At 56.3% G+C, this 15,030-nt stretch overlaps 1 protein-coding gene across 1 annotated transcript; it reads right to left on the reverse strand.

Moving 5' to 3' along the window:
• Positions 1-293: 293 nt before the first annotated feature.
• Positions 294-8,232, reverse strand: UPP2 (uridine phosphorylase 2; the record flags this gene model as incomplete). The annotated part of the gene is made up of 7 exons (XM_082001499.1): positions 294-737; positions 1,260-1,406; positions 3,012-3,221; positions 3,899-4,013; positions 6,191-6,349; positions 7,426-7,543; positions 8,207-8,232. 7 exons carry the CDS (start codon positions 8,230-8,232, stop codon positions 565-567), a joined length of 948 nt encoding a protein of 315 aa, XP_081857625.1. The 3' UTR covers positions 294-564.
• Positions 8,233-15,030: the final 6,798 nt, after the last annotated feature.

Consider the following 15,030-nt stretch of genomic DNA (forward strand, 5'->3'; position numbering starts at 1 on the left):
TTCAAACGCCCCGGCACTTGTCAGATCTTTAAATATTGTATGAATGAAGGTCTGAATGGCCTTTGTAACAGCAGTGAATAACAATAATGGTCACAAATGCAGATTAATTTTGCATGTCATTTACTTCGGTTTTGGCTTTATGCCAAATGCAAAGCGATCTCTTTCCTAGGGGATCGCTGTGGGCAGGAGCGACCCTAACGGGACGGTCCTTTACAACCGCTGAGGATGGGAGCGAGGAACGCCGTTTGGTAACGCAGTCCTAATGTCTGTGTAAGCTTTGGCTGCGCCTCCCCTCAGCCGTGCAAGCGTGTTGGTGCAGCTCCCGCTGTACTGGTAGTCCGCAGCTCCCGCACAGTGGTGTTCACTGGATCCGGCCACCCTGCTCAGCCGCGGAGAGCACCTGCCCGCGGGAGTGCATCGTGACCCAGTCTGCCTTTTCGTTTCCCAGAGGAAGGGTCCGTGGTGTGCCGGGGCGGGTAGCTCCCGCGCCGGCACTGCTGGGGACACAGACCCGCGCCGCGCTGCCTGGGACCCGGTGCCCCATTGCTTGTGCTGCATCGCCCATCAGTCGCTGGAGAAAAGCATGTTTCCCGCCGGCGGGTGCAGCCCCAGGCGCTTTCGGATGAAGGCCGCGATCAGGCGCTGGGGCCGCTGCTGGTACTCCCGCAGCACCTCGCGGGGCGCCCGGATCTGGTCCCCCTCCAGGCGGTCCAGGAGCGCCACGCAGACGACGGCAGCTGCAGGATGGCCAAAGCGCTGCGTTACCTCACGTGCGATGACAGGCATCCGCCGCCTTAAGACGCTGCCTCGTGGGAAGGAGAGGAGGCCCCGCTCCCGCTGCCCTCCCCGGGGCTCGCAGGGGGACGCGCCCCGAGGCACCGGTGGAGCCGAAGCAGCGGGAGCCCCGGGGCAGCCGCTGGCTGCGGCGCCGCTCTGCAGGCGCCCTCCGCTCGCCCCGTCTCCCTTCGGCAGAGAGGGGAAGGCAGCTACAGCCCCACGGCCAGGATTGTTTCGAGGCCAGGGGAGAGGTGAAGGGGGATTAAGTTTCGTCCAACACGCACTCAGGCCTCTTAAGACAGACTTGTTTTTTATTGAGCCACAAAATTTGTTTCTGTGTACTTTTCTAGCGAAAATCGTTAGGAATGTGCTTTTGGCCCTCAGGTTGTCTGAGTCTCGCAACAAACGGAACCCTCAGGTGGGGGTCGGCTGGGGAGCGCGGGGATGCGGAAGGACAGGGAAGCGGCCGCGGGAGGACTCACCTTTCAGGCCACACAGCCTGCACAGGGCAGCGAACGCCGTGGACTCCATCTCAATGTTCCTTACGCCGGCGTCATAAGCTCTTTTTAAGTACGCTAATTTTTTTTCACTGGAAAAAGAGCACAATGCTCCATCTAATCTCCCCTGACCTTGAAAGGAAGCAGAGAAGTGTCACTGCTGGCCCTGCGCGGGCTTACGCTCGCGGTGAACCGGGCGTAGTCTCAAGCGGAAAGCCCAGCAGCGCCTACGTTTTGTATGAAGCTGACTAAGTTTTCCTTTGAACAGTTGACTCACATTAACCTCGGTGTCCAAAGCCAGCGCGCTATGCCTCTGTATGGAGGGGAGAATGAGGCAGGTTTTAATATTTGTAAAGCGGAAGAGCAAGCCCGCAGGTGTTAAGTACAGGGGGCATATTGCACTCTGCAGGGGCAAGTCATCGCTGCTCCTCTGAGGTCCCTGGCGTATGTCAGCTGTGAAGGTCTGCCAGGTTAAATCCAAAAAATGCCAAATTCCTGTGGAAGAGGGGCATAGCAAGGTGTGCAGAATGAGAAAACTGGGGAGAGGAAAACCTCCTTAATTTAGGCTTAATTTTTCTTAAGGGGCTGCCACGGGTGGCAGGCAGCTGGGGCCGCTCGCGATGGCGTTCCCTGCGCGGGCGGCATTGGTGCTGGCCGGGGAGCTGGGCTGCGGGGCACTGGTGCTCCCTCCCACTCCTGCCGCAGCCTGGGGCACCGCCGCGGGTGGGACCCGATGCCGCGCTCGGTGCGTCCGGGTGCGGGCGCCCATCCCAACCCTCTCCTTTAATGCCAGCGGTGGCTTTGGCTGTCCTGCAGCCGCACCTGGGCCCACAGAGCAGACGCGTGCCTGGCGCAGCTACTCCTCTCGCACAGAACGGCAAGTCCTTTGTGCAAGCAAAATGCGTACCTGCGGCTGTGCTAACCTGGGCAGAGTGCTTGGTTTTATTGCTCTTCCTGCTGCTAATCCTCTCAAATGCCGTTTTGTTTAAATAAAACATGGCCTTGAGCAATACACAGATGGTTGCATTTGCAAGCAGATCCAAAGGTTTATAAATAGTCCTCAGATTATTAATTTTTCATTTATTACATTTCATCTACTCTGCAATCAGCATTTAATTTTGCAAAAGAAACTGTTCCAGAGTAACCAAAGTTTCTTTACACAAACGTCACACGCTTCCTGCCCTTTTTCTAGTGTTTGGTAGTTTAGAAGTCACAATCTTGTAGGAGACAGCTCGGTGTCACCCATCTGCTAGGCTCACCACAGGATTGTGGACAAGGGGCTGTTTTCTTTGCCAGGGTGCAGCTACTGGCCTCCTGCTTTCGGAGGGTCTGCGACTGCACGTGGCTCCCGTGCAACGGCTGGACCGGGCGGCCCCAGAGGTCCCCCACGCATTTGCATTGTCCCAGGGAGCAACCACTGTTGGGTGGATCTTCACTCCTGATCCACCACCAGCTACAGCAGCGCTGGCCTTGCAGGTGACATTACAAAATGTAACTGTCAGTTGCACAGGAGACCAGCTAGAGAGGACATGTCGCCTTGGCAAAGTGCTGAAATTGGTATTGCGTGTTCTGAAGACGTACCCTGCTCTGACAGCTGAACAAGCTCTAACATATCGGGTGGGTCAGCTCCTGCAGCCCTTCTTAGGCTTTGGAAGCCTGGGTAGTTTTGCCTACGTAAGAACGTAAAGGCTTGGCATTATGTTTGTGGGGAGGAAGAACAGTCAAAGATCGTTTTACCTTCGTAGAAGTCATAGGTGCACATGGTATGGCCAATGAGCGTGGGAAAGTCAGGAATCTCCTTGCTGCAGGCGAGTAGCTCCTCCGCAAGGTCCTTGTCCAGGTCAGTGCTCCGCACCACCACGTCATCCAGCACCACCTGCTCAAACCGTGGCTTGAAGGAGGAGTCCACCGCCATGTCCGTGATCACAACAGACCCAGCCTCGATCCCTGTGAAAATGAAGGTTCAGGCTAAGCCAGAGCTCATAACACGTGTGACCTGCTGCAAAACTTCAGCATGACAGAAAAGTCCCTACAGATGTATGTGTGACTGTGGGGTGGTTCTTTTTAGTGAGTAAAACAGATGTGAGAGAATAATTGAAATTCATGCAGTAGCACAGATATACAAGTAAAATGTACAGAATCAGCACACGATGAGTGATTGTGGGAATGTGCTGAGTGACAGCATTTTAATGGCTTCTGCCTTGCAGAAATCCCCACCACCAGCTTGTGCAGGCGTGAGCAGCATCACTGCCTGGGTGGGAGTCCCACTAGCAACGAGGACTACAGACACTGAGGCAGCCGGAAGGATCCCACAGCATGAGAGTGACTTCCACTGTCCTGGGTCTGGCTGGGATAGACTTGTTTTTTCTTCCTGATGGCTGGTCAGGTTTTCTGTTTGAAAAGTGATACCAAACTGTTGTGAATTCAAGGCCTTTGTTCATTACGAAAATGTGCACTCTGCTAAGCCAGTCTCTAAAAGTTTGCTGGGTTTTAACCCAGCACAAAGTGTCATCATGTTTGATATTTGGGGACCTGACAAAATCCTCAAATTTAGATGACCTATTGCTGAGGATTTTTTTTATTAATACCCTTTTTGCCCAGAAGAAAGACCATGGATAGCTTACCTAAGCCTCCAGAAGTACCGATGCGTATAATAGTAACGTCTCGGCATTTTGCATGGTGCAGCAGTTTGATTAGTTCATGAAGCATGATGGAAATGGAAGGAATGCCCATCCCGTGCTGTTGGGAGGAGAGAAAAGAAAAACGTCATTCCCTGTGATGCTGCAGCAGGTGACAGGTACATGACTGCAATGAGCCCAGGGTTACGCCGTGACCCCTTTCCACTGATAAGGCGAACAGTGATTTTTTGAGGGGGGAGGGCCATCTCGGGGTCTTTGTAGTTTGTCCAGGTAAAGCACCTAACAGTCTTCTGCTCCCCTGGACGCTTCGGAGGCTCTTCTTATCACTAGAGCTGACGTTCATCCCTGGGGACCAGGATATCGGGTGTGCAGATGGTGTCTCTCCTTCAAGAAAGGTCTCTCCACAAATGCATCCTGATGGTTGAATACTCCAAGACCTTCCCCTTATGCCACATGCTGACTTCCATTGTTTGTTGTGTCCTGCTCATACTCTTGGAGTGGTGAGTTTCAGCGAGGACAACCCGAGCCTCCGCTTCTCTGGGTGTCTGCCAGCCCATCCTCGCCACACGCCAGAGCACCTCTGCCCTCGTCGCTGGGCACAAAAGACAGTGGGTAGGTTTGTACCCCTTGGTGAGGACCAGTTTTGGGGTCAGGTGTTTGCTGCGTGAAGCCTCACGCCTTGTGGGCCACCTATCCTGCATCCTGGCTTGCGTCACCCACCCTGGTGTCCCTCCACCCCCATCCCCAGCGCCTGCCTGGCTGCCTGCAGGCTCTCCCTCCGCTGGCACTGTCCCGTTCCCCGTCCTGTGCCGGGGCTCGCAGTGCCCCGCCGCCCCGTCCCCGCTGCCGCTCCTCGGGGCTGGCAGATGTTCTGCAAACCTCAAGCTGTCGAGGCCGCCTCTGCGTTCTGCTCAGAGCTCCCTCACGTGATCATCTTAGTTTTCTCCTCCATTCCTCAACCACCATCCTGTTCTCGGACTTACCTTTGAAAACAAAAGGTGTTTGGTGGTGTGGGACTTGGTTTTTTCCCCATGAAAAATGCCTCACATTTTCTTAGTTTTGCTATCATGTTCAAAAACCTGAAGGAAGCGTATGTTAAGAAGCACAGTTAATTTAACATACGCGGTCAGTTTTGCTGTTGCTTCGTCTCTTTTCATTTGGCTGCGAGACTGATGGTCTATTGGGCTTGTATCATGTTTTAAATATGAAAACATTTTGCATGTTGTTATTCTGGAACATCAGCCTGACTTATTTGCCAATGCCTGAAAAATGTATTCTCATTGTAAATATTCCAAGCAGGAAACTGTTCCTGCCTCCGGTATGTTTGAGTTCATTTGTGTTTCTAAGCAACTTGCAAAAATGCGACGTTGGCAGCTGCTCTGCACGAAGCATTTTGGGGGAGGCTCGCTGCGTGCTCTGCCCTGCGTCCCCTCGCAGGGATGAGCCTGGGGGTCCATGGCTTCTGCACTGGCGCAAAAGGGGTGCACGGCCCAGAGCTCGGCGTCGGCTTTTCTCCTAGGTGTGCCACAACGGCTGTCAGATTGGGGAATAGCAGAACTTGTGGGGTTTTTTTCCCCTTGGATCCTTTCAGACTGATTCCCTCAGGTTTTTCTGCCGGTCAGGTTTGGTTTGATTTTGTCAGAGGGACCAAACGTGAGCTCTGTTGTGTGAGTGACGCTGTCTCCTGTGAATCAGATCTAAGACTAATCTTGTGCCCGAAGAAATGATGGCAGGACGAAGCCTTGGGGTACAAGCACTCATCAGCACAGCCTGTATTTGCTTTTTCCTTTGTGGAATGCCAAACATACTGCTGCTGTTAAAGAATAATTAATAATAAAGCAAGAGAGGTCATGTCAATGTAATACTTCCACCAATATTTCGTAGTTCATGCATGGTGGGAAGTGGTCTTCGCCTCCGAAATGGCCAGACTGCTGAGCTGAGCAAAATACATGCGTGTTCATTTTTAATGATGCTTTTTGAACTGAACACGTAGGGTGCTGAGAAATACCATTCAAGCAGAAGAAGCTTTACCATGACTAAAAGGCTGCACTGGTGGTAATGGCTGAAAACTGAAAAGAGGGGAAAAATCTGCTGGTGAGTGTAGTGGGAGGCAGAGGGGCAGGAGGGAGAGGTCGCGCCGGCCACCGGGGTAGACGGGGCCCCGTACCAGCCCACTGCCGGACCACGCCAGCGGCAGCAGACCCCAGGGCAGGGGCTGCCGTGAGCGCCCGGGATGGAAAACGCCTGCGGTGCAGTGCAGCACGGCGCGGTACTTACGCTGATGGAGAGCACCGGCCCAGCCCGGTACATGGCGTACCGGTCCGTCCCCGCGCAGATGTCTGCCAGGTCCTCGCCATCGCCCGCCAGTTCCAGCTGCTTGTGCATGAACTGGGCAAACGCCTTCATCCTGTTTGGGCTGCCGCCAACGCAGACGAACTGGATGTAAAATATAAATTTGTTGGTACTTTTTAGCTAAAACAGGTACCGAGATTCAGCCGTAACGTGGCAGTGGCAGGCTGCGCCGGACACGTCTCCCCGGAGAGCGCAGCAGGGTGCTGCTTCCTTGCAGGCAATCAGGGGATATCAGAACAACTGAGGGTCTCGAAAACAGGAGTTAATATTACAACCAAACTTACTCCTTTCGGGTTGTGACTATGCTAGGTCCGGACAGCTGTACAGCTGCACATACTTGGGTATCAGTCCCAGGCCAAGAAAATTTAAAATAATTCAGCAAACTTAAGCTGTTAGTATTCCTACTGATGGCAAAGCAAAACCAGATGTTAGAGTAGCTCGTCATTTAATTTATTCTATCAACAGTGCCAGCTGCAATTAATGAGCACCGCTGATGACACAGAGACCATAAAGTCAGGGAGGAAAAAGGACAAATCTTACATATTAAGAGGAAAAAATGCTCCCTGAATGTAGGAGGGGGACAGGCACACGGCTGCAAGGGCAGCGCTGCTGATGCGGCTGCCAGCGGTGCTGGGGAGCGGGAGCCCACGCGTGGCAGCCGCTGTGCTGGGCTGCTCGGCCCCGTGGCCCCAGGGCACCGCGGCCCTTCCCACCCCCGCTGCTGGGGAAACGCTCCAACTGAAAATGGAAGAGGAACATGGTCGTGACAGGCTGCTTTTGACAGCAGGTCTCAGCCAAAAACCTGACATCCTCTTCCCCTTGTCTCCAGTAGATGATGATCAGATGCTTTGGGCAAATGCTTCGTCCGTCTGTTCTGTAACATGGGGGCCAATATAAAATCAGGTTTTACGGAATGGCAGGTTTTTAAAAGGAGAAGTTGTTCGTGGGATTTCTGCCCTAAACAAGCAAGGACAGACGATCTCCCTGCCCGGGATGCCCCGGGTCACTGAGTCCCTTTGCCGAGCAGCCGGACCCCGTCGGATGCCGGGAGCATCCGCAGCAGCGAGGCTGCGGCACGGGACGGCAGAGCTGCAGGATGAGGGGCTGGAGAGCCCTGCGGGGCTGGGGGCTGCTGCCTCGCTTTTGCATCTGCGGTTTACCTTTATGTCCCCGAACATTGCTGGCAGGTTGTGCGTCCTCGTTCCCAAGTCCAGGTGATACAGAACGTCCTCCTCCATTGAGTCCAAGTGTGGGTTTTTGATGTGGACGAGCCCGCCGCTGCGGGGAGACGGGGCGAAGACGCGTCAGGGGCAGTGGGTGCCGGGCAGCGCCCGCAGGAACGGGGACAGGGCAGGACGGGGCGCGGGGCGGCCTGGGAGCCCCTGCGAGGGGCACGCGTGGCCCTGGTGTCGGGGAAGGGTCGGGACAGGGACGAGCGGCTCTGCATGGTGTCCAGCCTGGCTGCCTTTCTGTCAGAGCCCTGCTGTCACACGAGCTGTCCCCCTCCTTACATCCGTTGCTATTGGTAACCTCGACGCCTCTTTTATTATGTCCGCGCATTTGGCAAAAAAACGTTTCTCGATACTTATCATCAATTTAGTCAATGGCAACCTTAGCTCTTTCTGTCATGTAATTCTGCCAGAAATATCTAGTGGGTAACGTACTGTGCTTTTTGGTATGTGACAGCTTATTAAGCTCTTAGCAAATCGGGATTTTATATTTATATTGTCCCAAATAACTGCCGAGCAGTACAAGTGCAAATTAAATTCAGATTCTGCAGACAGCGGGAGGCCGGTCTGCCTTCCCTTTCCGCTTGCTTTAATGGGTGGAAGGCGACTAAGTAACAATACAGGTCAATTTTACAAATAAGGCTTAAACAAAACCCAGAGAACATTTTTCTTGTCTTATTAAAACTATTTCAAACCCTCCCCTGTTACTCACCCGGGGTAACCTGTTGTTTCAGTCATAGCAGCTCTACCAGAGTCGGCTGAAGGCGATACTCTGCAGGCGAGGTAAGGAAAACACCCCGCTATTTCCTCAGCTGCTGGGTTTGGGAGCTCGGAAGAGGTTCTAAGGGGCCCGCAGGGGGTTAAATACCCTCTCCGGCTTTGTGCGGCTCCCAAGATCAACAGCGGCCGGTGCCCCTCCGCCCGCTCCCCGCTGCCGCGCTGCCTGCTCGGGGCGCGCGCTGCCGGCTCCCAGATTGGCTGTTTCGGCAGGTGTGTCGCTGTCCACGCCGCGCGCAGGCGCGAGGGCCGGGGCCGGTGACCCGCGCGCTCTCTGGCCGGCGGGGCGGGCGCCGGGGCGCGCGTGCCCCTACCGGGGCGCGGGTCTGCCCGGCCCGGCGGCAGCTCCGTGCCGAGCGTCCGCCCGGTGCGCTGCTCCCCCGAGCCGCGCGTCCTCCCGGCCCCAGCGCGGAAACGGCGCTGCCGCCCCAGCTGCCCGGCACGCCGGCTTCAGACCCTGCCTTCCTCTGCCCCGTTCCCCGCAAACGTGAAGCCGCCCTGCGCTTCGCTCGCGCTCATAAAGAGCGAGCGAAGGCCGCAGCAAACCTCCGCGGGCTCCGCGCCGGGGCGGCGGCGCGCCGGGCGGCGCGACCCTGGCTCCGTGCCGCGGCTCACAGCTGCAGCAGCACGGGCCGTTGCACCGGTCCCCGTGTGGGTGTGGATCAACCCGTGCCGGCGCGGCAGCCGCCTCGCGCCCGCCGCGGGCTGCGCCTGCGTTGGGGACAGCCGTGCCCGCGGGGCCGGGGAGCGCCCGCAGCCCCGCCCGGCCCCGGGTGCCTGCCTGGGCGTGAGCGGAAGCGGGGCGAGGGGCCGTCAGCCGCCGGGGCGAGGGGCCGCTCCGGCGCAGACCTTCCCTCCGTTCAGGAGCCGCCTTTGGTGCCGTTGTGCCCTGCCTGGGTCACTCCTCGGACCCCTCCGCAGGACGCAGGGGACTCTGCGCAGCAGCCCGTCGCACCTAAGCGCCCGGTGAGCGTCCTCACGCGCGGCGCGCCCGGGCCCCGGCGATGGCTGTGCTCCGCGGGGCGCGCGCCGCTGCCCGCTGTCCCCAGGGCCACAGAGCGTGCGGTGGGACGCGGCGCACGCCTTGGGCTGCGGGACGGGGCCTGGGGAGCCGGCGGCAGCGCCGGGGCAGCCCCTGCTGCGGCTCCGACCGAAGGGCAGCGCGGAGGCAGCACCGCACTGGCCAGGCCCCGTGCTCGCAGCGTGAACTGCAGGGCGCCGAGCAAGGCTGCAGGCGCTCGGCCTCCGCCTCGGTGCTTCTCGGGTTCGTCTCCTCGGCAAGGAGCTGCCGTTTGAGACGGATGCGCACGAGCGGGAGGAGACTGGCGGTACCGGTCCTGCGGCCTGCCCGGACGCAGTGTGAGACGTGGCCCGGGAAGGTATTTCAGGCTGTGGCTGGAGGGGCAGAACTGGCCTCTGGGAATGGTAGATGAAAGCTCTGGTTAATTAGATAAGTGCTAGGTAATTAATTGCCATGGTGAACTGAACCAATAAAGATGTCTGATTTCAGTGCAGATTTAGTCAGCCAATGCTTTTGATCTGCTGCGGTCTCAGATCACTGCTCTGCGAGTGCCGTCATCGCCGCCGCAGGTCCCCGGCTCTTACGGCAAGCGCTCGCCGTAGCAGTGAGCTGCCGAGAAGCACAAAGAGTCTGTGGGAGCAGCCGGCGCCCTCGTTACAGCCTCTGGGCAACCTTAATTGCCTACGGAGGTTTTTATTATTTTCTTTTTTTAGCTTTGACAACTTTTGTAACTGGAGCCATGTGAACATGGCGGGGCCTGGCTGGCCGTGACTTCGCAGACTGAACCGTTCGGATCCGGGATGGGAGGCCAGGCGTCCTCGGGTGCTGGTGGGCTCCTGCGCTCAGGACCCCTGGCCTGACCACCCCTCTGTGCCTGGCTGGGGACATCAGCAGAGCTGATGCCTCCACGGCCCTGGTTCGGTAGCTGGTCCCCCACTGTCCTGCCTTCACCTGGTCACTGGCCATGCCGGCACCTCCGGGGTCCTGGGCTGAGTGCTGGGCTCGCCATGCAGGGCAACCAGCTGTCCCAAATTATCCCAAAATCAGTACAAAATCCTGATGCCAGCTGAGTGCTCGGCTGTGGCAGGCAGGTCTTCTGTGTCCAGCGCTGTGAGGTGTGGTACGAGGCGGGTGATGGGGCTGCCCCACTCCTGCCCACCTCCCCTCCTGCTGCCGCATGGCCCCGTCTTTTGGCCTGGTACTTAACCATGGCTTCGGCTTCTTTCAAAGCGATTCGCAAGGCCCCCTCCATCCAGATGCCTTTATCCTTCGAGCATGGTCGTTTTCTTCCTTGCTATTCAGCCAGTTAATAATACTAAAAATAAATGAAAATCAAAGCATGATTGCCATCCACTCAAAGGTGCGGTTCTAGTTAAAATCATAGTGTGTGGGGCCTGCTTGCAGCGCAGTAATGAGGTTCCTGTTTTGCTAGCGGGGCAGGGAACATAATTGTCATAACTGAGGCAGCCTTTTGCTGGGCAAATAAACATCCAAACCCTTAAAATTGCCAAAGACTGTATAAAGGCAAATAAGCGTTACAACCCAGTGGTACAGAAAAGTGTAAATTGGATATCTTGCCCAAGACAGGGTCAGGATGGATCTGAGGAGGGGTGGGAGCAGAGCCCTTACGGATATTTCAGATTTGCTGGAGTCGTACCAAAGTCAGGCTGGAATGATTTCTCTGCTCTGATGAAGTTCTCCCCTCTCTGGATGCTGTTAACATATGCCTGCCAAAGATACCTTACTACTGACGCGCCATAGCACTCCTGAAGAATAAGAATCTGGAGTCTCTTTTTTTTCTTCTAGAGTGCACCAGATTGCACCATGAGGTACAGAGAAAAGACTTTCCTTAGGGATACACACACATCTTCCTCCTTGCAGCCTTGAACCGCCCAAGTCACCCAGTGCAATCGCTGTGTTTTTCAGCATAAAACTTGGTGTTTCAGGCAGAATGCAGTTAATACAGTGATTGCCATGCAGATCTTTACGGTTTTGTGCAATTAGCATTATTTCATTTAGAGAATACAACAGGAAGGTTTGCTACACACAGATGGCAGCTGTGAACACTCGGAGGGAGGCGAGATCACAGCTTGGGCTTCCCAGGGGCTCGCCTGCTTCCCTGGGCGCGCGCTTGGCGGAGGGAAACGAGGCTCCCCGGCCCCGCGCGTGCCTTTAGCATCCCTCGCTGCCCGACAGAAACGCCTTCCCCGCCCGCGGCTCCAGCCCCCGGCAGGCGTGGAGCTGGCAGGGAGCATCACACGCCGCACTCGCCACGTGCCCGCCGCCCACATGAGTGTGGAGGGGCTGAAGCCAGGGCAGTTACCCAGCCGTCGTTAAGATGCTAATTGGGCACGCAGGGCCCGTATTGGTGTTGATGATGCACGCAGGAGAAGGAACAGCTTGTGCATTGAGTCCGTGGGATGAGTGGGCACAAAAATCCCCCGCTTGTGAAGGGAGAGTGGCCGATGGGGAAGGAGCAGCACAAGTCCCTCGCCCCGCTCCGTTGTTTCCCAGCGGCTCCAACGCTGACTTGCAATCCACAGCCCTGAGGGGGTTCAGTGGAGAAAGGACCTTGGTCTCCCTCCGGTACGGCGGCATCTCGGCCCCATGAAACGCTGGCTCTGCAGCGGGCTGAGCCCACCCGTGGGTGTCCTGCGACCCACGGGGCACAGCTGGGCAGCGGCTTTATTTGCATTCAGCAGCGCTGGAGGGAAAGGCAGGATTTGCCAGAATCATGGATGGACAGACAACTGCCATCATGTGAGGGACCCTACGGCAAGGCAGGAGTGTGCACGGCCCTGAGCCAGCCGCTCCCGTGGGCAGACGTTGCTGGCTTGGTGTGTTAGATGCAGCCCTTCTGTATCTTCCCCCTTTTCCACCTTTGGTGGTAGAGTATTTTTTGGGCACACCTGGCAAGGTCTGCACCTGCGTGATTGTAAACCATCTCACAATAGAATAATTTCCCCGAACACATGGACAACTTCTTAAGTTTAATATTTCCTTATGACCTAAAAATAATATCCCCGTGCACCCAGCTGCCATTCGTGACACCCTTGCCTGGTGGTCAGTGAAACCCCATCCCCGAGCCGCCGCAGCCCTCTGCCCCGGCGCGCTCGGTCCCGGGCAGGGAGCCCGCCGCGCTCTGCGTGTGGCGAAGAGGCAAAGGGGCAAGGGTCTGGAGGGTGGCCCTGCTGAGTGAGCAGAGACAGAAATCTCCTCGAGCCGTAGCTCTGCCTGGCAAGGTAGGCTGAGAAATCATGAGTAAGCAATGTTCCTGGTGGTGTTTGTGCCTGCTGTGTTCAAGGTAAAAGGAACAAGCGTGTTCTTTTTAAGTAAACACGATTGCAGCAAGGGAACAGTTGCTTTGTGCTTTTGACTTCCCAGAACTGATGTTGAAGGGAAGGGACAGCAGCCGCCGCGGCTGCACAGGTTTTGGCGCCTGCCTCCATGCAGGTTGGCTCGCTGCCTGGCCCGTACAAAAAGTCCATGACATTTCCTCCTTTGTGATTATTTTTTTTGTGGCTGTTCTCTTTTAGGATGGCTTTAAATATATCCTGAGCTGAAGTGTGGCTGTTCTCTCACTGACTGTAGGGTGACTCGTGCGTCGCAGGCACCGTTTGCCTTCCTGCTTGCCACGGCACAGACTGCAGGAATAGAATAGAGTAGAATAGAATAGAATAGAATAGAATAGAATAGAATAGAATAGAATAGAATAGAATAGAATAGAATAGAATAGAATAGAATAGAATAGGATATTTTCAGTTGAAAGGGACGTACAGTGATCATCTAGTCCAACTGCCTGACTGTTTTCTTCTTTAGCGAGGCAGGGTGGGGAAGTGAGGATGGTGAAAAGCAGAGATTGTTGCCCCAAGCAAGTGTTTGTTTGTGACTTATTCAGAGCTAAATTCAGACTTTATGGGTGCCAGGCAGTAGGGCTGTAAGCATATGTGCTAAAGGATGACAAATAAAGCAGGATGAAGTATACGGCAGAATAACATATGGTAATCTAGACAGGCTCAGCAATAGAAGAGCTCGGGAAAGCCAGTGCTCCCGCACCCATCCAAGACCTCTAGTCATGTTAAATGCTGTTTTAAAATAGACAGCCGCTTGTCAGCCTGTGCACGGCAGAAAGACGTTCTACCCGCTGAGTCTTGCCCAAGCTGCTGTAATGTCTGCTCCAAACAAGCCTGAGCAGTTTCTTCTCAAGTCAGCTCATTTCTGACTTCTCTCCTGTGGTACCTCTATTGCAACGCCGTGCTCCCTGAAGCTGCTGAGGAACGAGATCTTCCAACTGTTTGGAGAGCAGCCCCGGTCCGTGAGCGAAGGCAGGCAGGCAGCCCCGGCACCCCTTGCGGCCCCGGCTCTCGGGGCTGGGCAGGAGGGAGCAGATCGCAGTCTGCGGCGGGAGCAGGCTCCGCCACCGTCACAGCGGCGGGTACGAGCCCATGCTCGCACCAAGCGCATTAGTGTCAGCTTTTAAATTAGCAGTTCTGGTTTGTTAGCAGAGGGCTTATGAAAATTCACAATCTAAGAGACGTCTGGTGTATTCCTCTAGTAACGATTTCTGGCAGTCAGCATGAAGGAGCAGAAAAAGCATGGGGAGAGTTTTTACCTGACAGAAACAAGGCGATGTGCCAACAGTAGAGAGCTTCCCCCTCCCCTTCCCCGGACCCTGCCCGTGCCCCTTCCCTTCGTTGCAGATCTAGAATAGCAAACAACGTGGGCAAAATGTAGATTTTTATCAACTGTTTGCTCTGGTTCTTTGTTTTGCTTTGTTTATTACTGGTATAAATCTGTCCCTGGCTTTGGGAGAAGTCAGTAAAACGCTCTCTGAAGAAACCAGGCACCACAAATCCTCAGGGCACTCGAGTAACTACAGCTTGTCAGGACATGTTTTCCCCTGAGGTGAAACATTGTCATAAACCCATTTATTTCAGGCAGAAATCAGACGCCTGATGAGTGTAGCTATTCGAGGAGCTGCTGCTCTGCCTGTCCCCGTGTTGTAGCGAGGTCCCTGTTTGCTGTGCCGGAGGGGCTGAGCACTGAACATACTCATTGCAGAAATGTTTCTTGGAGTTGTGGACAAGGTTGAGTCGCTTTTCTCTCCGTAGCCACGCTGTAGCCTTGAACACGGCATGCTGGCTCCCCCCCGGGGACGGGCAGCGAGTCTGCCCACCCTGCAGACGTCTTTCTGCCCAAACCCTGCCGGGGCAGACGGGAGGGGCCGTGCCCGCGCAGCGGGGCGTGCTGCCCGGCCGGGCTGCCCGAGAGGTGCGGGCGCAGGGGCGGCAGCCACGCACGCTGGGGGAGCGCCAGGCTGGCCCCTCGCGTGCCTCGGGGAAAGCTGCCCCGCGCTTGGTTTACACCCGCCGCTTTCTGGCCGGAGTCGGTCCGCGCCCTGCTGCAGGACCACGGGGCGCTGCGCCAGCCCCGCCCGGCTGCACCGGCCCCGGCGGCCTTGGCGCACGCAGCCGCGGGGCGTTCCCCTCCCGGCGCCCGGCGGGGCCCGCCCGCTGCTGTCCTCACAGGCGGCAGCGCGACGGCTTGTTGCGGTTGCTGCCGTATCGCCGCTGCCCGTCCGTGCCCTTCCTGGACACCCGCCTCACCCGCCTTCCCCGGCCCAGCACGGCGGATCAGCTTCAGCAGCGAACGCTGGCGTTGGCGTATCGCTTCTCCAAACGCAGGGTTCCTTTTGTGCCTTCACGCGGGACGGGCATTAAAGTGAGAGGCCAGATCAG

Source organism: Phaethon aethereus (assembly GCF_964289735.1).
Source record: "Phaethon aethereus genome assembly, chromosome: 6".
In the NCBI taxonomy this organism is placed as follows: Eukaryota; Metazoa; Chordata; class Aves; order Phaethontiformes; family Phaethontidae; genus Phaethon; species Phaethon aethereus.